Below are 23,296 nucleotides of genomic sequence, written 5' to 3' on the forward strand. Positions count from 1 at the left end.
GGCGTTGGGAGCGGCTGGTACAGCCCGCGGGGAGCTGCCCCGCTCGGCCCTCGCTGCCACAGCGTCGTGGTGGCTTCCCGGGGCTGCGGAGGGCCGGCTGGCCCTGCTGAGCGCTGCACCGACACCTACAGCCAGCGGCCCTCTGCCGGGGCAAGGCAGGCGGAGGAGCACCGCGGCAAGCCAGCGGCGGATGCTGAGGTGGCTTGGGAAAATTGTCCTCAGTAAAAATGCCCCTGCAGGAATCTCCTTTGTTGGAGAACGGCTTGCAGAGAGCAAGGCCATAGCTCCCTGCAGAAGTCGGTCACAGCCACCTGAGGTAAACAAAGGAAAGAACCCAGGGTACAGTTATGTAAACAAGGATGAAGACCCAAGGCTCAGTTGTGCTAGCAAGGACTGTGGTGAGAACAAAGAGATAAGTTGGGGCGCATTATGACCTTGGGGGTGAGACAAAAACAGTCCTGGGAGGGAAACAGGTTCAAAGCAAGAAAAATGTTTATGCATACCAGAAATGCTACAAGGGGCTGGGATATTACAATGTGACCTTTTCGATGTACCCAATGGCTGAGATATTATAATGTAGCTTTTTTAATGTATCCAATAGAGTTACAAGTAGTGTATTGTAGAGTGCTGATATAAGGTGTGATTTCTTTCAATAAAGTTGAAGCTTCCTCTATCATTCACATTGAATCGGCTGCTTGCTTCCTCTGCCCACCACACTCCTTAGCTGCCTTCTTCTGCCTCGTGAAGGGACACAAACCCAGTCCACTCCAGCATCGCGCAGGGCTCTCTTGTTTAATCAGTACAAATGACCACCTCTTGCAGTTTGACACCATTTGTGACAAAATTCACACCATTTGCCCTTGCCCTGCGCAGTTTTGATGATTTCACCCAATACATGCCTTCCCTGCACTGCCTCTCAGCCAAAAGCAGCGCCTGCTCAGCCAGCGAGGTCACAGCACTGTTCCGAAGCCGGGCAGCTTTTGCAAGCTGTTGACATCACAGAGGTGTCACCTGACAGCAAGTGTGACATGGAGACACTCCAGCCACGGTTCTGCACTTGCCAATGTAGAAACCGGGCTCGGTTTCTAGCCAGGCATTCTGCCAAGGAGTCAGGTGAGTCACGGACACAAAGCACTACCTTGCAGCCAGACACCTCGGCATGGCTGTGATGGTAACGCAGCTTGCATAGGGCTGCTTGCAGTCCCCAAACGGGCTGAGCGGTCTGGAAGGTGTTAGACCATGTCTTCTTCAGGTAGATCGTGGCCCCTGAGCCTCATGTTTCTTCTGGGGATGGGGATGGCATCGAAGAGGACCAACTGCCCGAGCAGGTGTAGCTGTCAGTACCTGGAAGTGAATTGCACAGGGCAGCAGTTGCAGGAGTTCCCTGCAGCCATCCCACTGGACACCAGGCAGCTGATTCTGGCGGCAAACAACGTGTCGTACCTGCCAGCAGTGGAACTGAGCTTCTTGGCTGATTTAGTCTATCTGGACTGCAGGAAGAACCTCCTGGGGGATGACCTGGATTTCACTTTCATTGGTGTGGCCAAGCTTGTCTATCTGGACCTCAGCTTCAACAACCTCACACAGGTCACCTTCAGCACTTTCTCCCACCTCCTCAGCCTGGTAGTGCTGAAGATCTCAGACAATCCCAACCTTGTGGCCATTGAGAAGGATGCTTTTGCCAATAATACCTGGTTGAGGCATCTGGATGTGAGCCGGACAGGCTTAACGTTCCTGGACACCAGCACCGTCCGGGACCTGCCCAACCTGAGGTTTCTGGGGCTCAGTGACAACCTGTGGCACTGCAACTGTTCCTTTTTGGACTTCATCAACTGGATGACAGAAAGCAACGTGCATTTTTCAGGTGAGGGCTGTGTGAACAGGACCCCTCTCCTCCCTACTCCTGCAGATCTGTGTGGAATGGAGAGGGCCCTCTGTTCTCTTTCCCAAAACTTCAGCTCACTGGGCTGTGCCATTGCATGTCAACTGTAGGTCCCATCTTCTGGTGTTGCACAAAACCGATCAGCGCAGCTGGGTTACACACACTCCACCCACAGAGTCACACTTGCTCACATCCTCAGGACAGTCAGGGAGGCGTAACATGTGGCTAAGACATTGCTGCTGCTCTGAAATGCCTGGCTCCAGCCTCTGGAGGTGTCCCTGTGCCTGCGAGTCACAGCACCCCATGGCTGCAGTGCCAAGAGCGAGGAGCCCAACGTGGCTCTGGGGAGATCTGTGCTGGGAAAGCTGCTGCTCTGAATTTCCTGCCTTGTCTCCATCTGCTTGGATCCTTTGGTGCTGCCACAGTACCAGTATGTCTGTAGTGATCAGTTAACCCTCCTCTCTCTGTGGAAATGCTGTCCTGCCTCTGTTCTGACCTTCTCGGGCAGCCTCTCCAGCCCTGAGCTCTCCACTGTTCCAGTGCCCCCTTCACCTTGAACCTCTCACTAGCCTCTTCCTGCACAACATGCCTGGCCGCCAGACCTCATTTGTGCAACCTCTACAGCAGCAACGCTGCTCAGTGCTGAACACAAAGCCAGGTTGAAAGCCAGTCAGCTCTTCTGCTCTCATCTCCCACTGTCAGGGTCTCTGGGAAAAGTCTGGGTGGTGTGGAAGCCAGCCAAGAGTTTAGCTATTGACTTGCATGGGGCTGTGATCACACCCTGCTCCCCAACAACCCACTTCTGTACATGAAGGGTGTATGCAATGCTCTTTGCCTTAAGAGCCCGGCAGCTCTTGTGCTAGGACAAATAAAAATTACAAATCTTGCAGCCTCCAGCTGTCACGGTGCTCCTCAGCCCTCAGAGCAGGTACATTTGGCTGATTCTATCATACTTTGACCCAATGCTCAGAAGTCAGCAAAGTTTGCTGTTCCCACGGGACCTCTACTTTGGATCCCAGATGAAATTTGATTGACAGAACACAAGCTGCACTCAGAAAAGCATCTGTATCCTTATGGCTGGGAAGATCTAAATTGTTCCCACTCTTCCTCCAGCACCTCAGAGCAAAAAAGTTTTTCGAAATAAGGAATGTATGTGCAATGCAGGTGAGCCCTGAGTCCCATGGGCTGCAGCAGCACAGTGCAGCTTGCTTCTGAATAAAAGCCATTTCTTGAAAACAGGGTCTCCAAAACTTCTTTCCTTACATCATCTGGGATCCCCAAATCAGCTGTTTCCTATCATACTGAGAGATTCTACAACTGGGCCGTGGACACGGAGTGTTCATGAGTTAGAGTAATCACCAGTTCCCAGGAAAACACTGGCCCAAAGGGCAAAGTGTTGTTCTGCAGCTGCAGCACAGAAACTCGATTTTTCCAAACTAAAGAGGAGGAACACAGCGCAGCCCATACTAACAGAGAAAGCCTGGTTTTCAGTAATGCACTACACAATGGTGAGAGAGTGCTGCAAAAGAGAAATTGTTTGAGAAAGTCTGTCCAGCAAGTAAGAAAGGGCCCAAGGGGAGAAAAGTGAAGGGCAAATGGGAACTGGTGTTAGGACAGACCAAATTAAGGATACCTCTGTGTCTTACTAGATGTACTAAGCTGCCTATAGAGAGTAAAGTTTTTTATTTTCCACATACAGGTTACAGGCAGTTATGGAACAGTGTAAAAAGGTATTGTTCTTAGCAGTAAGATTGGAGATAACACACTGAGCCCTGGCACAGGAGAACAAAGCTCATTGCAGACCATTTGAGACGTTAGGAGTAGGAAAGGTGGTGGTAGCAAAGACAAGTAGTTTGAGTACAGATCCCTGCACTGTGCTCTGGAAAATGTGAAAGTCAAAGAAACCAGGAAGCCCATGGAGGCTGCTCCACTTCCCCTGCTCTGTTGGGTTTCAGTGTGTCCTGGCAGGAGGCTGTGGGCGAGTCCACAGGAGACCGTATGCTTCCCAGGACTGGTGTGAGGGCTGTGCAGAGCCTTCACGCTGATGGCAAGTGTACACAGGCTGGACACCTCATGTCACAAATGCCCACCTGCCTTTAGTCAGAGAAAGGCAGCTGCCTCTTCATCGGGACTAGGCAGCCCTAAACCGAGGGTTGTGACAGGAGCTGACAGCTCCAGTGAAAAAGGATTTTGGGACAGAGCCCTGAAATCTGCTGCAAGCAGATCCCCATCCTGGCCTTAAAAAAGCTGTTGCTGCTTCACAGAACAGCCCTGCACCCATGTTTTGTGGTCAACTGGATCTGTGCAGTTTAGGGGCTGATATGAAGTTTCCCAAATCAAGATGGATTTGGGTAGCAGAGAGATAAGAGCTCTCCAGTTAGAACAATGAGAGATACCAGCATGAACAACCACTGCAGCTACATCAGTCAGTAATATGATATAATGTAATACAATATAAACCCCCTGTAGCTTGTTCCTCTCCACTGCTGCCTTTCCCTATGGCCCATCCATCCAGCAGCACATCAAGCAGTGCCCAGCCCATGTCTGGCACAGTAACTGTGTCTGGTCCTGCAGAGGAAGGAGAGAGCCAGGGCTGAGAGCACACTGTACTTCTACAGACACCAAAAGGGAATGGTGCTTTGACCACGCTCAGCCTTCGCTAACTTCAGAGGGAAAAGCCGGCATCTGTTTTATCACTGCATATATTACAATACAACAGGGTATAGTCATTATTTCAGTAGAACTGAATCATTGATGAGTTTCCTCTTCCTCCCTCACAGAGAAGGCGAGGCTATGTCTAACTGCAAACCACCCAAACTGTCAAATGCGCACAAGCCTCATTATTCCAGCATAATTTAGGCTGTATCACTTCAGAGGGTGTTTGAGATTAAAAAAACCAAGCACAAGTGCTCTTATATTAAAATAAGTGCTCAGTCAGCAGAGATGAACAATGCAGAGACAGCAGTTTGCCGCAGTGGCATGATCGAACGGGCAATATCTTCCTATGGAGGCAACACTACAGAAATCACTCTGGCAACCTGGCAGCTGTGGTTTGGCAAGGGTTTGCCTGTCTGATTTTACCTAAGCCACAGAGGGAGAGAAGTGTCAAGTCTGTAGACATTTTTCAGGAGTTTGATAAACTCCTCCATTATTTTTCTATCAGAACTCCTGTTCACTAATACTTAAGACACAGGCAAGAGAGTCTCACTTCTGCTTTTCCCTCTCTAGATGCTGAAAACATCACCTGCTACACTCCAGAAGGCCTGCGTGCCCTGAAAATGCCTGCAGTGGAGGCACAGCTCCACTTCAACTGCCTGACCCAACTGTACAAGCAAGACTACATCTTTCTGTGTCTCATTGGCTTCTGCATATTCTTTGCTGGCACTGTGGCAGCCTGGCTGGCTGGCATCTGTGCTGTCATCTACGAAGTCCACACTTCAAAGCAGGAGGAGGAGGAGGAAGACACAGACACTTAGGATCAGCCCGACAAATCCTACTGAACGCCCATTGTGGGAACTAAAGGCAGGCCCTTCCTGCCCAATTTCCCACATTATGTTCCACTCTAGATGCTATTTTTTTGAAGTGAAATAAAACTGCACAAGAAGAAAGTCTCTGTGCTCCGGTTTCATTCACTGTGCTACCTCAACTTGGGATACAGGACCCTGGAAAAATATTCATTTGCGGGTGAGGTGGGGTGGGGATGAGAGATGCGCAGTGCCAGGCATTTATACTCCTGCTTTACCATGAGACTATGGAAGAGCAGGGTCACAGGGACCGGCTTGAAGAGGTAAAATCTGAAACATAGGAAAGGCCCCAGCACTTGGCTGTAGCCAGGGAGCTCACCAAGGCCTTTCTGGCCAGAAAACCCAGTAGAGCTTATTGGGACCAGCCCAGATAACTTCAGCTGGAGCCCCAGGGAATCCAAGAACTTTCTGCTGTGGAAAGGCAGGTAGGTGAGCAAAGAGATTAAAACCAGGACTTTAGGGGCCAGGGATCCTAGTACATCCTGCTTTCTTCCCTGTTACAGCCACGACAGCTAAAGACACCGTCTGTCCCCCTGCAGCCGGACCCTCTCTACCTCCATTGTTTTATGAACATTTACAGAACTGAAAATCCAGCTCCAGTTTTGTATCACATATCCCTAAACCAGGATTTTTTTAAATGTAAAAAGTAGTGCTTACACACATTCCAAGTATTCTTGGCAATGGCTTGTGTTTCAATGCCAAAGTCCCAGGGTTGCATATACAGGCCAGAATAAAGAGAGATGTAAATAAGATCCTTCATATCACTAACGCTGGTAATTGCCGGGAGAAGTATCTGCTTACCTGACCCAGCACAGCAGCTCCACGTGTGAAACACTGGCTTCTTCATCTGATACTAGCAGGGTCTGGTGAAATAAAAGGGAAAAGCAAGGGAAGATTTCAGCAAGCATGGTATAAATGACCACACTGCCTTGGAGCTGTTAAACTGTAGCCTGAAAACCAAAACTGTAATCTTTGTCTTGGGTATAATTGCTCGGATAAAACGGCTGAGGGGGACATGGCAGCGCAGCCTGCTGAGGGTATGTACGTGCTGGGGACACGGGTGCGGCACTGCCGCGGCAACCCCCGTCAAATTCAGCCCCAAACACGAGTAGCTCCGCCCAGGGAGCTCGACCGCGACCTCCCCCCGCCCCGCCCCGCCTGCGGGCGGTACCGGGCCCAGAGCCGGCTCCGTCCCGCTGCATCCTGGGCCGCACCGGAGGGTGAGTATGGGCCGGGGACTCCCCTTGTCCTTGTCCCTGCGGGGGCCGGGGCCGATGGCCAGGGCGGAGCGAGTGCTCCGCGTGCATGTTTGGGGTGCTTGTCGGAGAGAGGGTAAAGAAAAGACAGCGACGCTGTGACCCAGCGGAGGCCTGGCTTCCCCTTTGTCCCTCCGGCTGCGGGGCGCGGCGGGGCCCTGCCCGCACCCCGGACCGCTCGGGCAGAGCTGCGCCCTGCAGGGCTGGCGGGGAGCTCAGCCTCCGGGGCTGAGCCTGGGCCGGACCGGAGGCCCTCCGGGCTGGAGAGAGGGCCTGGCGTTTGTCCCTGGTAGTTCAGCCAGAATCCACGCGTGGGTCTGCACAAGGATACTCAGTTTTGCTGACTCATAATAACTGTTAGTGTTAGGGCAAGCTTGGTAAGAACGCCTGTTCTGGACTAAAACCACCCCAGCGAGCTCTGCTGCTACAGCTCCCAGCAATTCAGCCTTGTGCACCGAGCCAGCGCTTGTCAGGAAAGTCCTTGCAGCTGCGGACAAAGGTTGCTGAAACAAGGCACCAGAATCTGGAAACAGCCGCAAGGCGTGCGGGCGGAGACGAGTTGAAAGTCCTGTTGACTTTGCAGGGCTTTATATGGCTCCAGATTATTAGAGCAAAGGCCTAAGGTACAGTTTTATACCAGTAGTGTAAGAGTAGTAGCTTTATAATACACCTGGCTTAATGCTTTGCTGTGCTCTTTGATGCCCAGATAAAACCCCAGATTCTAATTTAGTGCTGTGAAGTTAAAATGCCTGGTCTTTGCTGGCAGGTGCATGTTCTTCACCAACCTTGTAATTTGAAGGGGGAAATGTGACCATCAGCCTGCTCTACTGAGTGGGAGGGTGTTATATTTTCAATGTGTCAGGCACTATCCTCTGTTACACACGGGTGCAGCTGACTTTTCTGCATTACTTTAGGTTTTCCTTTTTCTTACCAATACTTGTTTACTAAAGTTTATGTAGACAGAGCTCACCTTGCTCCGTCAGTAATAATCCCTTTGAAATGAGAAATAAACACCTCTAGTCACTGAAGATCTTTTGTGAGGGGTTCTGGCGCTGCTGCAGTAGGTGGCCCGCTTGCAGCGGTTCCTTGAGGTGGCCCGTTTTACCCCACACTGACAGGTTGTGCTGGTGGGGCAGTGCAGGAGACACCAAAACATCCCTACATCGTGGAGGCACCAGATGGAGATAGGGCCCGGCAGGGTTTGGTTTGGAGAGGGAATCACCTCAGTGCTGGAGAGGGGTCTCTGCTGTCTTCTGCTTCAATGTATGATGCCGTGCCGTCTTGGGTCATGCAGACATCTGAGGTTTGGGATTGTGCAAGAACACTCGTGCCAGATGGTTATGGGGAAGGGCCCTTGTGCTTACTTGCAGCCAGGGAGGGTGCTCGGTGTTGGACAGCTCTCAGCAGCGCAGGCTGATGGCATGTCTGGCAGACGGGGAGCAGGAAAGAGGGAGATGTGTGCGATGCGACCGTGCTGCGGGACAGCGTGGTGAAGGCTTCTGCTTCCATCTCAGGCCTGTGTGAGGAGGTGCAGAACTGTTAAATGCAAACCACATGGGCCTTGGTGTCTCCTGGCCAGCAGGCTTGCTTGTGCAGGTGTTTGGTAAACAGCAGGAGCTGCACGTTGCTGGGGGCTGTTGACCAACTTGTGACTCCAAGAGGGTTCCTTGAAGCTGTGGTGGTGAGCATCACTCGTCTGGCCAGTGCCTCTTTACTTAAAAGGTTATTACTGCTATTGTGGTGGGTTTTATTATTATTTTATGTAAGGATGACCTTAGTGGTACAGACTAACCATTCACGTGGCCCGGCTCCTTTCAGCTCAGGGGATATCTGAGCCAGTTTGTGTTTGTCTGTATTACAATTTCCAACTTCCCTCTTATTCCCAGAACTTGCCCAGTTTCCCCCTGAATTTCCAAAATCTGCCTGCATTTGCAACACCCCTCAGCAGGGACTTCCACGGGTCCGTTCCCCACTGCAGAAAAAATGCCTCTTTTGCTTTCTTTCCAATCTGACTTCATTTGGTGGCCCCTAGTTCTGGTGTTGGAAGTGGCCATGAACAATCAGTTTCCATCCAGCCCTGCAGAGCATCCCTGCAGACACATCCCTGTGTCAGTGAGGCTGCTGGGCTCAGCCAGCCACAAACAGAGACACTGGGACCTACCATTGGCTGTTGTCCTGTTCTGAGCCAGAGGCTGGACTAGGGTCCTCCAGCCACCACCTCCCACCAACATGTAGGTGATTTTAAGGCTTACTTGACAAGAACTGAGCAGAGTACCCTTGGCTTGTGCTGCTCAATACCCAGCAGGCGCCAAGAGGTGAAAATTCCCCAACTCAGCATTTCTCCCTTCAGCCAGTCCCTGTGCTGGGAGGTCTTGGGTCCATGCTCAGCAACTCTTCCACGCACACCTGCACGTAGCAAGCTGCTGTTTCCCCAGTTACACCCCAAAATAGTAATGGGCTCTCTTTCTCTGACAGCACCAAGATGGCTGTTCTCTCAAAGGAGTATGGCTACGTCATCCTGACGGGGGCTGCCAGCTTCATCTTGGTCACGCACCTCGCAGTGAAAGTGGCCAAGGCCCGCAAGAAGTACCGTGTGGAGGTGAGTGCTGAGGATGAGGGAACGGAAAGGTTGGAGATGGTCTGCGGGGGATGCTGCAGACAAGCTAGGTGACACCTTGCTTATTTTGGGGTAACTTGGTGAGATTTCCTGCCCCACCACACAGATGCACAAAGGATGGAGCTGCTGTTCTGGCTTTCCAGAATGGAGCAGACAGTTCGGCAGAGCTCCTTTTGGGGCATGAGGCGCTTGGCACCAAGCTGAGACAGTGAAAGCACAAGGCTTTGAGCTTGGAAACAGTGATGAGCAAGAAACTGCACAGCCCTTTTTCCCTGCAAAGGTGACTGATGCAGCACTGGGGACAAAGGGGCTGTAGTGGAACAAAAAGAAAAAAGGAGGGTTTCTTAGACTCAGGGGGAGCATGTGAGCCCTTTCACTAGTTATCCCAGAGTGACCTTCCCTCAGCATCCATTGAGGAGCCTTTGGACTGGGCGGGGCAGGGGAAGGCAGCATCCTGTAGGTGAGTCAGGGCGATAGCACACAGGAGGCGGCTGTGCTGCTCAGCTTAGAGCACAAACACTCCTTTGCCCTTTCTCCACATCACTCGGGGACCTGACAGGCAGGGATGGGTGCAAGGACAGCCTTGGGGGTATGCTGCAGCCCCCAGGTGCCTCTTGGGGTGACCCCACTCCTGCTGCATGAAGTCAGGATTACTGCAAATGCACCCCCCGCCTGTGGTGTGCCCAGCGCTGGATTTCAGATTCAGGGAAGCCTCTGAGGCCTAGCAGCGGCTCTAGCTGGCTGCTCGGCTCTGTGGTAGGGAGACCAGCACTGGCCTCCCACGCTGTTCCTGGGGGACAGGCTGCTGCTAGCTCCCTGGAGGAGACATGGGATCCTTGGTAATGCTGCCTTGCTCTCCCTTTCCAAGAGGTAGGATTTAAACAGGGAGGTCACCCAGTGCCTGGCTATCTTCTGTCCCCAGCTCCGAGGGACAGTCAGATTGCTCAGGGAGTTCAGGAAGGGGCCTGGGGCAAGCAACAATTTCAACAAAGCATTTGTGGGCCACGGGGCAGGAGACGGGCTCTAACTTGCCAATATAAATCAGTCTTGCAATCACCCGGGCAGCACTGAGCTCCCTGGGAAGAGGTGCTGCAGGGCATGCTCCTCGCTGCTGGCAAACACCAGGCTCCTGAGCCCAGACCGCACTTGCTCATATTTTGCTGCTGGTTTTTTTTTCTTTTGGCAGTATCCAACCATGTACAGCACTGATCCTGAACACGGGCATATATTCAACTGCATCCAGCGTGCACACCAGAACACGTGAGTAACACATATGAATTCAGGCCTTGAAAACACACAGGTCAGCAGAGCAGGGCCTACAGCTGGAGACTCAGTGCTGCCAGGTGCTTAGGTTCAGGCTCAACGCTCAAGAAGGACACACAACCATCTAACACTTCAAGGCCGTGCTGGCTCCTTACCAAGCGTTAAACTATGAGACTAGGCTATGAAGCAGCCTCCTCTTCCCAGTGCCCAGTTCTTTGCCTCCATGGGTGGATCTTAAGAAACTGGAAATCTTGTTTCCAGAAGAGCCTGTCTGGGGGCTTGCAATTTGGTGTGCTGCCCAGGTCTCCCCTGGGGAGGGACCTAAGTCCACCCAGCTGCTGTGGACCAGGTTGCAACATCAGCAGGGTGCTAGAAGGAACAACTGCCCCTGAGTTAGCTGGTGGTAAGTGGTATTTAGCAGTGGCTTTGGGCACAAAACAGAAAGAGTAGGTGGGTGGCCTCAGAGAGAAGCACAGATGGTGGGACATCCCTAAAAGTCTGTGCATGCTCAGATTCCCTCTTTCCTCCATCTGTGACCACAGCATCGAGCACTGAGACTCATAACAGTCAGGCCCAAGAGAGACCTTGGCAGGGGTTGCTCACAGCTTCTGTGTTTCTAGAGCTTCCTCTTTGTAAGCACCTTGAGCACAAACACAACCTCCTCGCTTTTATTTTCAGGCTGGAAGTTTACCCTGCCTTCCTGTTCTTTCTAGCCACCGGTGGACTCTACCATCCGGTAAGTGACGCTACAGTGAGGGCCTGCATGACTGAACTCTGCTCTTTCTCCCTGACTTGGGGAGGGGGTAGGGGCAGTAGGCCAAGCTAGCCCCTTGGGAGGCAGCAGGCTGCTTCACTAGCCACATCACACTTCACAACTGTGCCCCTCCTGAAAACAGTTGTAGGTTTTGTGCAGGGGAATCACAAGTATTTAATAAATTCATTACTGCTGCTTCAGCTTTAGACCCCTTCCCTTCTCCTAAGGGTGCCTGGTCAGACAACCTGAAGCATTCGCAGCCTCCAGTCTGCAAGTGGGGAGGGTCCCTCTGACCCTGCTGGCTCTTCCAAGTCCCACAGGGTCCTACTGGGCTTACAACAGTGCTGCTCAGCAGCTGGCTGTGAGTAGGACAGGAACCCTTCCCCCCCTTCTAAGCGCACCTTCACGAAGAGTTTATCTGATGGGGAAGATGGTGAGCTTCCCGCTCGCTTCCACCACCCAAGGAGGTGTGTGCCAAGGATCCAAAGAAGCCTGGATTATTTTTAACTAAAAGATTAGATGACTCATGAGGAGGCAGGCATGTGGGAGAGGCCAATAGCAGTAGCTTGCTTCTTGCCACCAACAGACAAATTGGGTCCTTCTTGAATATTCCTTTTTGAAGAGGGGAGGAAGCAGCATAGGCAAATCTGGCAAACTGGAGCCACGTTGCAGCAAGCCCTAACTTCAATGTGAAATTTTTCATCCTCCGAAATCCTGGCACTGGTCTAGCTCACCAACTAGACAGCAGTGAAATGAGATTCTGTACCTCCTACCTGCATGACTTAACCATTTCTTGCTTGAGAAGAGTTGTGCTGCAGAAGAGGAAGGCTCTACAGCAGATCACATGCTTCCTCCCCATGAAAGTGACTCCTCCTAAACACCGTACACCTGGCATGTCCATCAGCCACCCACCTCCCCCAGGCTGACACCCAGTTGCCCCAGCAAGGTCAGGACCTGTGCTAGAGTGGGTGCTCACTTCTCTGAAGCAGGGCTGCTGTTAAGAGCTAAGCACATGCAAGTGGCAAGTCTCCAAAACCTTTAATGCTTATTGTTTCATTCTAGCGGGCTGCCACAGGGCTTGGCATTGCCTGGATCCTGGGGAGAATCCTTTATGCCTACGGCTACTATACGGGAGGTAAGTCTTTACCCTGAAGCACAGGAAGGTGCTTGAAAACTTAAGTCTCCTACAGTGGCCTCAGGGCTCTTTCCTCCAGCTCCCATCAAGGAGGTAGCATAAAGCTTCCACTCAGGGTGTAGAGAGAAGGGTGCCAGGCCACAGTGGTAACTGCAGTATGCTTCTCCTGCTCTAAGGAAGAGAACTAGTCTAATAATAGCACAGACTGAGGGTAGTACATGGCCTGAACCAGTGCCTGCTGTTTTGCCTTGAGCTTAATCTCTAATTCCTGTTCAGTCTTTAATTTCTGGGGTGGGCTCATCTTTCAGTGATGGGCTGCTGAACTGACAAAACATGTCTTTTTTCCAGATCCAAAAAACCGAAGGAGAGGGACCATTGGTTCAGTTGCACTCATTGGGCTGGTGGGCACAGGTGTGTGTTCAGCCTGCCAGCACCTTGGCTGGCTCTGCCAGGACTAACTGAACCAGCACCATGGCTGCGTGGAAAACTAAAGGGATTTTTGTTTTCTTTTAGAACATTTCCTTTTTTTTTTCTTTTCTCCTCATTCAATAAAATGAAGTTGTCAATTCTGTATTTTCATTCTGAAGTTATAGAGGGCTTTCTTAAGCAGTTTTGCAGAATGCCAGACAACTCTGGTTTTGTAAGACTACAGAAATCTGTCTGTCAAGCAGCAATGTTCTAGTTTTTATGATTTTAGTGACCAAAAAGCCATCTTGCAACCTGTTTAACCCGTACAGCAGCAGCCCTATTTCTGGACCCCTCAATTCATGTCACTCTGCAATAAGATATTCCAGAGTTAATGTTTATTTGATTGCTAAAAAGAGATGTAGGCAAACATTTAAAGTTGTTGTTTCATGATGTTTAAAAGGAACAGTAGGTTTATAGGAAGGAAGTCAAATAGCTTTTAAGAGCAGCAGCACTCTATCCTATGCTTGCTACCACTCTGGTTCTGCTCCATATTCAGTGCATGGAGACAATTCTCAAGGCCATCCTGGTCCCAGGCAGCATAAGCTAACCACCCTCACAGTATTTTGTCCCACTTTTGAAGCAAGGTACAGATAGAAAAAACAAAACTTGTGTTTACAAGGGGGCTAGAGGGAACAAACAACCCTACCCTTAAGGCTTTTACGTAGTTGGGAGAACAGAGAGAGCCTATAGCTACATGATACTGATCTGTCCAAGATCTCATATGTGCACTGAGTAGGGTCATACTTGTTAAGAAGCCAAAATCAAAGCTGACTGAGGGTGGAAGGCAATGGGGTTGAAGGCACACAAACTTCCAGTGGTGCCAAACATCCACAAGCTGCTGCTGAAAGCTGTAGTGCTGCTTCCTACTCTAAGGTTCCCATCCTTCACCAGACAGGACAGAGCAGGCCCCCAGGCTGAGCCCTATGTATACATTCCCCCTTGAAGGAGCAGGATGGCCAAATGCTGCTCCAGCATGATCCCCCCCCAGGCACTTACAATTTTAGAGCACTTTATTGCTGTGTAAAAAATCCACATCTCTAGCTGACAGGCTAGAACTGGCTGATGCTCCCTTGAGCAGGCTCCAGAGCTACTAAAACACAGACTCCACGTCACCCATCTCCACACAGACAGTCTTCAGCTGTGAGTAGTACTCCATGGCTGCCCGCCCATTCTCTCTGCCAAATCCTGCAGGGACAAGCCAGAAGTGAGAACACAGCTCCAAGCAGTGCCAGGTGCCCCTCGTACCCCTGTAACCACCATGCAGTCATACCAGAGAAGGTCAAACAGAGCTCACCTGACGCCTTGTATCCTCCAAAAGGCAGCTCCACAGGGCTGATGTTGTAATTGTTAATGAAGCACATCCCAGCCTTGAGAGCAGCCACTACTCTGTGAGCCTTCTGGATATCCCTGCAGGAAAAGGGCACTCAGCTGGATCCCTTGCCATTCATCACCTCCTCCTCTGCCACCTGACATCCCACAGAGAAAGGCCAGCAGGTCACAGAGGTGTTTGGAGCCCAACCTGCCCTGCTCTCTCTGCCTGCTCGAAGGATACAACACCTTTTCACAAGGACACTCAAAACTGCATTTGATTTGAGAGGGCAGGACAATGACACCGCCAAAGCAGCTATGGCAAGTGGCCAGCAGCCATCTTTGTGCGCTTTCAGCAGCGTGGCAGGCTCCTGGTGCACGTCTCCCAGAGATGCAGGAAGGCAGGCAGCAGGCCAAGCACAGGCTGGAAGGAGTCTGAAGGACAGCTGGGCCCACTTAACCCTTTAGGAAAAACTGGGAGGAGATGTGCAGTCATTTACGAAGTTCTCTATTGGCAATAACTTGCTTCAACTTTTCTGGGAGACAATATCCATGCCCAAGCCAGGCACAGCAAGAGGAGCATCAAGATGCTGCAGTATTTCCCTTCTCCTCCCCTTCCTAGACCACTTCCACACCAGCCACAGTACTCAATTATACCTGGTGAAGACACCACCTGCCAGGCCAAATTTGGTGTTGTTGGCTCTCTCCACAACTTCCTCCTCTGTGTCAAACGGCAGAATGGACATGACAGGCCCAAAGATTTCTTCCTTCACACAGGTCATGTCATCCGTGCAGTTCCCTGGAAGCAAGGCAGAGCATATGTGCTTCAGGAGGAAGAGCCAGCAGCACAGCCTGGGCATTCAGCAACCCACACAGCCTTTGGACAGCACCGCACAGCCCGCCTGGCTTGGCTAGCAGAGCAACAAGTCCCATCCTGCATCTTAAGGCAGCCAAGGCACAAACTGTATGTGCCCTGTCAGGCCTTCCAACAGTAGAGATTTCTCTGGATGTGGTTCTTGGGTGCCTCAGCTCCCTAGTACACACGTATGAGTGCCTGTCCACACTGTGGACGTACACAGAGACAGTCACTCTGAACACAGCTTTCTCTAGAAGAGACTCAGTAACATCCACACAGACCACAGTACCGTGAATAAGAAGGATCATACCTAACACACAGGGTTGCATGTAATAGCCATTCTTCAGCTTGGGGTCATCTGGCACATACAGGTCCCCACCACACAGCACCTCTGCCCCCTGAAAAAGAGCCAGGCAGAAGGTATGCAGGCACATCCAGGGGCATCCTGCCCAGCTGCCACAGCTCCGGCTGGCCAATATTCCCTGATGGATTTACAGACCTATCGGACAAACCGTGCCCACGCTCTCCCTGGAGCCTCTCCAGGACAGGACTGCTGACACAGCATCACTGACAGATCAGGGTCAAGGGGCAAGACCTAAGTCCAAGCAATGCTGGTTTGGGGTGCAACTGCCACAGGAGCCACTGTAGGTTAGAGGGAAGCACCTACAACCAGGAGCAGATGCTCAGCTGGTATCCCATTAACTTCCACATCTTCACACGGTGTGAATTGCCTCATCAGCAAATCAATCAATCCCTTAGCACACTACCTGTCAAGAAGCACCTACCTCTATCAAACACCCAACTTCAGAGATGGGGATTTCTCCTCTCATACCCCACATCCGTTTCCAAATCCTTGTCTACCTCTCCTGGCTTTCACTCATAGTTCCCCTTCTCCATGCCATCTCCAAGCTGGTTACATCTACTCATATACCTAGCACTGACATTTAAAGCATCTCTACACTTTGTAATAAAACCTGGAGAAAAAAAATGAAAAAGCCTGGGTAGATCTTACTGCTCTTAGAGAGACTGTTTCCAACAGCCTGTAAATTTGGCCTTTGATCCTTAGTAAGCTCCTTCTTCAACCAACAAAACTGGAACCCAAATGAGACAACAGCAAAGTACACGAGGTGTCACCACAACTTAGAACCAGCCCAAACAGTGTGGATTATCCCGTTTTACATGTTGCCATGCTGCGTATCTCACAACCTCTAAGACTTGGCAACATCAAGATATGTCACCTTTGCTGCTGATTCAGAAATGTGCAGTGGTCTACTTTTAATCCAGCAGCCCAAGACACCTATCACATTATTCAACCATAACAAAAAAACAGCTTAACTGAGAAGATGTGGGGCAGGAAAGCAGCTGCCAGTCTTGTGTTGAACAATAGAGAAAGACATTTCAGGGCAGTCACAAGGAAGCATTGCAATCTCACCTGCTCCTTTGCCTGCTTGATAAAGCCCTGGACACGATCCAGGTGGGGACGGTTGATAAGGGCTCCCATCCGCGTGTCTTCCAGAAGCGGGTCTCCAATTTTGATTTTCTGAGTGCGTTTCACTACTTCCTTTGTGAAGACATCCAGGATCTTCCTCTCCACGAACACCCGCGTGCCGTTGCAGCACACCTGGGATACAGGACAGGCTGTTCAGAATAAGACACACAGCACTCCAGAGTCCCTCCCTGCTTGTGTCCTGCTACAGAGGCACTCAGAAAGGCCCTTCCACAGCTGCTAAAACAGCTAACTTGTCCCTGGGAACAAAGAAGACTCAATTACCCTGCTGCTCATGACTCCACTGAACAGTCCATGCTGGACATAGCGGTACTGATGCCACCAGTTGGAAAAAACGCATCGTCACCAGCAGAAAAGAACTCGGGTTGAGTTTTCAGTTCACAGAGATAGTCCCAATAAACCAATTTGTCAGCAGGATTACACAAAACCTGCAGCACCTGTGGAGATCTCTAATTTGGGATGGACAGAGCCCCATAGGGCTGTGGCTCAGCGCACCAGATGGGAACCTGCTGCCCCTCCAGAGGACACAAGCACAGCTTCTTCCGAGCTCTGTACCGGGTGTCAGAGAAGCTCCACTTCTGGGAAGGACAGGGCATTGGCTAAGGTACCCTCTGCTGGGATGCCCTGCACTGGCTTTTGCTAGGATCTTCTGATCCCTGGTGACACTGCACAGGGAAATGCATAGCAAGGTGGGAGCTTCAGGGCACCCCTCATCATGCAAAGTCACAGGCTGGCTCAGCTGCCCAATTCTCAAACACTCCGCTGCACTGGGGAGAACTGCTCCTGCCCCGCGGATACAAACCTCGCCCTGCGTGAGGAAGTTGGCCATGAGGGCTCCGTTCACGGCGTTCTCCAAGGCACAGTCTGAAAAGATGATAAGGGGGGATTTGCCCCCCAGCTCCAAGGTGACTGGTTTGATCCCTTTAGCTGCCATCCCCATGATCTAGGGGAAAGGACAGAAGGGACAAGTGACCCACTGGCAAAGAGGAGGCTGGTGGAGGGAGGTAAGAGACCCTCAAAGGGAGAGCTTCTGCAGGGCCCTTCACCCACATCAGCAGCACAAAAGACAAGCTGGGGACAGTCTCAGAGGGTCTGGGGGTTTTTTTCTTAAAAATAAAAGCAACAAAACCTGAGGAGTCATTTGCAGGAAGTCTCGTGCTCAGCATAAGCCCAGAGGACAGCTGTAACTGCATCTTGTGTCAATGGACCCCACAAGTACACACATGTAAGGAGAGTTCAAAGGGCACTATTTCCCCTCTTTCAAATCAGAATTTATTTTTAAAAGCCCTTTTAGGGACTTCTCATTTTCTGAAGAATAAATTGAGGGCAAGAAATTTACAAAAACTAACTTGCTGCTTAAAAACAGGTTGTATGCTGCTAAACTGAATATTACTGTCAGAAACACTCACACGTTTTCCCGGGGCTTCTCTGTTTTACGTACCCTCCTCTACATACAGATACCTCACTTCAGCAGATCAAACAATTCACTGCAACCAGGGCTAAACAAGTGAAGATGACCAAGGGGCTCCCCCAAAAGGACCCAGTGCCTGAGTCTGTGCACAGCAGGCCAACTGGAGCCCCAGTGTAACCCTGTATGCACAAGCTCCTTGCTCAGACCAAAAAATGCTAACTCGCACTCTATCTTTACAAGCCTCACGCACAAAAGCTCAGGAAGGAATTGACATCCGCAGCACAGCTGGAAGGCTGGCACTACAGACCCCTTGTGTCCTTGAGTGCGAAGGTGCCTTTACCTTGATGCCAGTTGGCACACTGCCAGTGAAAGAGATTTTGGCCACATCTGGGTGATGACAGAGGAACTGGCCTGTGGCTGCTCCACCCTGCACCACGTTGAAGAGCCCCTTGGGCACACCGGCCTCTGTGAAGATCTCTGCCAACCTCACCACCGTAAGGGGGGTGAAGGGTGAGGGCTTGAAGACCATTGCATTGCCTAGGGGAATCCAGACAGAGGCAAGGTGGGGTTAACAGCGAAACTGCTTTAGAGAGAACAAAAAAAAAAACAAACAGAAAAAACCCCTATCCCACACAATGAGTTTGTCTCAACAGATGCTAGAAGATCCCCTCAAGAGAGGAGGAAACAGTTTCAGCTGAACTTTGCAACTGGGGAAAGGGAGGAACTGCACCTTCCTGCTGAGAAGGGCTGGGGGAGGTGGGCTGCTGGTCCTGCACTGCATACATTTCCAGAGATCTTCCTCATCTGGGAAAAAGCCAAGCAACCAGTCTTTTCCCTGCCCCCTTCAAATCTGCTGTGCTCCCACTTCCATTTCCTCTCCCTTCCCACCAGAGTAACAGCCTGAAGGTCCTGCTGATTCTTCAACACCTCCTTCAAGGTAATACTAGGCTTTATCCTCCAAATCACTTCACCCCCTCAGGATCATTTGGCTTTCAAAAGAAGGTTGCACAGGCAGAGGGTCTCCATTACCACAAGCCAAGGCTGGGGCAGCCTTCCAGCAGGCAACCTGGAAAGGGTAATTCCAGGCTCCAATCCCAGCACACACCCCAAGGGGCTCTCTTCGAGTGTACCCAAAGGATCCCCCGGGAAGTTGGATGTGTTCACCTGTGAAGAAAAAAAAAGCAGCCAGAAGGTAGAGAAAAGCAAAGCCCCTTCCTGTCTTATTAGAGCCTCAGGGGCAAGATCCCACTTTGACTGGGAACAACACAGAGCATGGCAGCATTAGGTAGAGATCTCTGAAAATCCTTCCAAGATTTTCAGAAAAACAAGTAGTTCATCTCTTGGAGAAATCAACAGCAAAGACAATCTTGTGCCATAGAAGTTACCAGGGAACACAAGTGGCAGGACAGAGAGCAAAGAGCAAACTCCAGTAACGTTCTCACCAGCTAGAGATCCTGCCAGTCCTGCGTAATACTCCAGGCACTGCCAGGATATGTCAATGTCCACTCTGGCTTCAAAGATGGATTTGCCATTGTTGATGGTTTCCAGGGTTGCAATTTCTTCTCTTTGCTCCTGTGAGAGGCACAGGACAGTGACACCGTGTTAGAGAAGCCCATAGTAGAACTCACAAGGAGACAGCTGCTTCTCAAGCACACAAGTCCCAAATGAGGCTCTGCCTCTGCCACCAGTAAGCCAGGCTCTGTCATGAGAGGCTGTCATCTCTAAAAGGCACAGTCCCAATTGCTAATTTTCACTTTCCCATGGGATCAGTCACCACTGGGCATGTCAGACAGCTGCTGGGGTTCACTGCTAGTCCAGTCTTGCTTAATATCCCTGTTTATCCAAAAGATGAACAAACCTGAACTTAGAAGCCAGATGGCAAACAATGATTAGAATTCATCAAACTAAAATGGGAGGAACTGCAAACAGAGAATTCAAAATGGATCCAGATGACTTAGTGAAGGGTGGACAAAGCAATGTAGCTGGGAAACATCCCTTAACAGATGATCTCCCAGGCAGAAATATTACCCTGCTGCAGAATCTGGCAAAAGCAGAAATCTGGCAGAAAGAAAATAGTTTTCTCATCACATATACACACTGGGGAAAGAAGGTCTGGTTTGTTACAGGTCTGTGCTTCCATGGGGATTAACTTCAGTGTCCAAGAACATCTTATCTCACAATGCAGTTTGTCATAAAGCTAGTTTATTTGTATCCTCTCTCTCCCATGTGTATGATCTGGTATCTAAGATAAAAACCATCATTCCTACATTTTTTTATTGCTAAAACAAGACACACTCCAATCATGTGACAATAGTGTCCAACAATTCAAAAGTTCAAAAATGTGCCAGTTATGCAGTTTCAGCTTTGCAATCACGTACAGTGAAACTTAATCTTTGGACCCGTGAAAAGAGGTACAAGCCCTGCGAGATCTCAACTTCAGTTTTATGTCTTCTAACAGAATTAAGCAGAGAAGGTATACACTGGCCTTGAATACAGTGATGACACTAAAGCCCTGCCCAAGGCAACCTACTCTCTTCTGTTCAAAGGCAAGTGTTAACTCCTGTGTTCCTCCTGGAGCTCTGGAAGTCCTGCTGGAAGCCCCACAACAACCACATTGGCCCACAAGAAAGCTCAGAGACAGAACCACCCCTCTCCAAATGAGGAGGCGAACATACCCGAATAATTCTGGCAGCCTCCAGCAGCACCCTGCTCCGCTCCATGCCAGACATCTGACTCCATATTTTAAAGGCAGCCTTTGCACTCTGCACAGCCAGATCGACCTCCTTCTCCCCAGAGGAGAGCAGCTTGGTTATTACTCGACCTGGGGATATTTTAAATAAGACATAAACTTCAGAAAAGGGGCACTGAAGAATATGGTTTATCTTACATCAAAACCCAAGACTTCAGTCCAGCCACCTATACCAGGCTACAGAACTTCATGCTATATTTATCAATGGTTTGACATTGGCTATAGGAGAGGTGCTGCAATTCAGCTGGTCATTCTCCTGCCATTCTCCATAGTCATGTTCTAGTTACTGATTAGCTCCATTTGTTATTAAATTCCTTCATTTCCCACTGGAGTTTGTTATACTTCTATCACCAGCTTCAGGACTCTGTTACACATTCCTCTGCATAGTGCAACACTTTTTCTTGAAGTGATTCTGCTGAAACCTAGCTATCTCCAATTAAAAAAAATAATAATTAAGTTTAGAAATGTTTAAATCATGTCCTTTACCAAGATCTGGCACTGCTCAATTTTTTGTCTGACTGAGAGCCAGAGCTGATTTCTGCCAAAAACCCTGATGACAGGCCTGTGCTGCAGGAAGCAAAACGCAGCCACCAAAACACTTCAGGGCGCCTGCAGATGAGGCATCAAACGCCTTTTGCTCGGTAAGGCCGATGTGGGCGGCTGGGAGAAGCCGAAGGCACCCGGCCCTTGCAAGTAAATACCAAGGAGGCAGCTCCCGGGCCGGGCGCCGGCCCTGCGCCTCCGCGCAGGCCTAACCAACCCCCAACCCCGAGCAGGCAGCGGGGCGGTACCTGTGGCCGGCTCGTACACATCCTCGGCTTGGCCGCCGTCAGCGGGCTGAACGCGGGCGCCCGCCCGGTAGTTGAGCGGCTGGTGGATGGTGACGGTACCGGTAACGCTGCTCATGGCGAGGCTGGGCTGGAGGGCGCAGAGCTGGGGCAAGAGGTTCAGCAACCGCGACCGCGCCAGCATTCGCTGGGCCGGCGCGATGGGGTGAGGGGAAGCGGTGGGCTAGGGAAACCCCACGGGAGAGACTGTTCCCCGTGGGGCGACACGAGGCGACACAGCCGTAGGGCCCCGCTTCCACCGGGGCCTTTAACCTCAGGGCGGCGGGCCCCGCCCCACCCCGGCGGGCATGCGCATGCGTGCCCGCCTGGGCGGGACGGAGCCCGCGGCCCTGCCCAGCGCTCGGGCTCCCCCTGGCGGCTCGGAGGTCGTAGCATCCCACCCCACCCAGGGGTTTTGAAGGTTTTGAAGGTTTTGGTAAAACTGTTAATATTCGTAAAGAGTAAGTCGATACATACAAGCCAAAGGCGGAGCCGCAGGAAAGCAAACGCCCACGGACATATTTTACCACGGAAGTATTTCACAGAGCTTCTGAAGAGTTCCTCGAACAGGTGTGGCCAGAGACAGGACACAAGACCACACTGCAATTTGTGTAAAGGACAAAAAGAAGCAGAAATGAGCAGGGCTATGGCTGTGAGACAAGCCATGGAGCAAAGGACAAGCAGCAACACATGTGAATTACCACTCACTGCATCACCAGCTGGCAGTAGTTAAACTCCCTCAAAGATGTGACTGCAGTTGCAATTTATCTTGAAACACACAGCCCTTTTTTTTTTTTAAGTTACCCATGAAACAGAACCATGAACATCCTTTTTCCCTCCAAACCAGTCTTCCTGTGGTCATAAAGTTGGTTTACATTCTTAGAATTGTCCTTTCAGTGGCAGAGGTTAGGAAAGCTCTTCTCCTCAGTTTGTTACAATGATTAACCACTACTGGATCAAACAAACGACAGCAGAATGCAACCAGCACACAACAACAGATCAGTAATTTTCAGATAACGTTTAGACTTGCAAATGCTTCCCTCCCCAGATAACAAAGATGGTGTGATGCAACATGTGCAGATTTGCTGAGGATGCAGTTTCTGACAGTAGCGGGGCAGGTTACTGTACTGCACCTAAGGCATCCAAAGCCACAGAGGCACAGTTTGTCGCTATGCTGGATGAGACATGGCCACCTTAGTGCGATCCTCTTGGATCCAGCAACCACATGCTGCTGAATAAACTATTTCAACAAGGCTGAGCCATGCAGGTAACACGCTGGGGTGTTTCTGGCTCTGCTGGGGTGTGAGGCCCTTGAACTAAGAGAGGCTACACAAGGGAAACAGGAATCACACAACAGGGGATGCTCCCTAGGGAAGGTTGTAGTTACACTAGATATAACAGTAAGTAAAGAAATGCAGCTTTAGAGCCAGGTGGCATCAGTATACACTGGATGCTTTCTGTTACCTGCCAAATACTCATTTTTTGAGAGGTAGAGCATTGAATAAATGTTCCCCAATCATGATTTATCTTTAAATAATCCTGTAAAAGTGCCCCATACTTATTAGTGAGAATTAATCCAATATTTAGTATTTAATAAGGTATTGCATGTGTTTCACGCTGCCATAAGGTGTTTCAGATTTATTCCCTTGCCGTACATATAGTGAAAAACTCCCTGTAAAAGGTACTGCATGATAAAGCTCTGGTCACAGAAGCAAGAAATCAACAGCTCTGAGAGGCCC

General features: G+C 50.5%; 4 protein-coding genes across 7 annotated transcripts in view; 2 read left to right on the plus strand and 2 right to left on the minus strand.

Moving 5' to 3' along the window:
- Positions 1–6,559, minus strand: part of NUF2 (NDC80 kinetochore complex component NUF2) — a 21,760-nt gene extending 15,201 nt beyond the window's left edge. The window contains exon 1 of the mRNA XM_026853592.1: positions 6,208–6,559. The gene's annotated coding sequence lies outside the window, so the exon portion shown is untranslated. The remainder of the gene's footprint in view (positions 1–6,207) is intronic.
- On the plus strand, positions 1,225–5,358 carry LRRC52 (leucine rich repeat containing 52). The gene is made up of 2 exons (XM_026853593.1): positions 1,225–1,864; positions 5,111–5,358. Exons 1-2 carry the CDS (start codon positions 1,240–1,242, stop codon positions 5,356–5,358), a joined length of 873 nt encoding a protein of 290 aa, XP_026709394.1. The 5' UTR covers positions 1,225–1,239.
- Positions 6,555–13,323, plus strand: MGST3 (microsomal glutathione S-transferase 3). 4 transcript variants are annotated; one of them, XM_026853597.1, is made up of 7 exons: positions 6,577–6,629; positions 8,263–8,384; positions 9,138–9,261; positions 10,466–10,539; positions 11,221–11,278; positions 12,359–12,431; positions 12,780–13,323. In XM_026853597.1, exons 3-7 carry the CDS (start codon positions 9,145–9,147, stop codon positions 12,887–12,889), a joined length of 432 nt encoding a protein of 143 aa, XP_026709398.1. In that variant the 5' UTR covers positions 6,577–6,629; positions 8,263–8,384; positions 9,138–9,144; the 3' UTR covers positions 12,890–13,323. The 4 variants fall into 4 exon arrangements, with proteins under 4 accessions (XP_026709396.1, XP_026709398.1, XP_026709395.1 ...); XM_026853595.1 differs by lacking the exon at positions 8,263–8,384 and having other exon boundaries at positions 6,555–6,626; XM_026853594.1 differs by lacking the exon at positions 6,577–6,629 and having other exon boundaries at positions 8,259–8,384.
- Positions 13,324–13,418: 95 nt separating this feature from the next.
- Positions 13,419–21,870, minus strand: ALDH9A1 (aldehyde dehydrogenase 9 family member A1). Its single transcript, XM_026853591.1, has 11 exons — positions 21,522–21,870; positions 20,657–20,802; positions 19,424–19,553; positions 19,011–19,145; positions 18,322–18,518; positions 17,373–17,513; positions 16,496–16,684; positions 15,374–15,461; positions 14,865–15,006; positions 14,194–14,306; positions 13,419–14,084 (listed from the first exon to the last, which is right to left on the minus strand). Exons 1-11 carry the CDS (start codon positions 21,700–21,702, stop codon positions 13,990–13,992), a joined length of 1,557 nt encoding a protein of 518 aa, XP_026709392.1. The 5' UTR covers positions 21,703–21,870; the 3' UTR covers positions 13,419–13,989.
- Between the last annotated feature and the right edge of the window lie 1,426 nt (positions 21,871–23,296).

This window comes from Athene cunicularia (assembly GCF_003259725.1).
Source record: "Athene cunicularia isolate RWA chromosome 8 unlocalized genomic scaffold, athCun1 chr8_part1, whole genome shotgun sequence".
In the NCBI taxonomy this organism is placed as follows: Eukaryota; Metazoa; Chordata; class Aves; order Strigiformes; family Strigidae; genus Athene; species Athene cunicularia.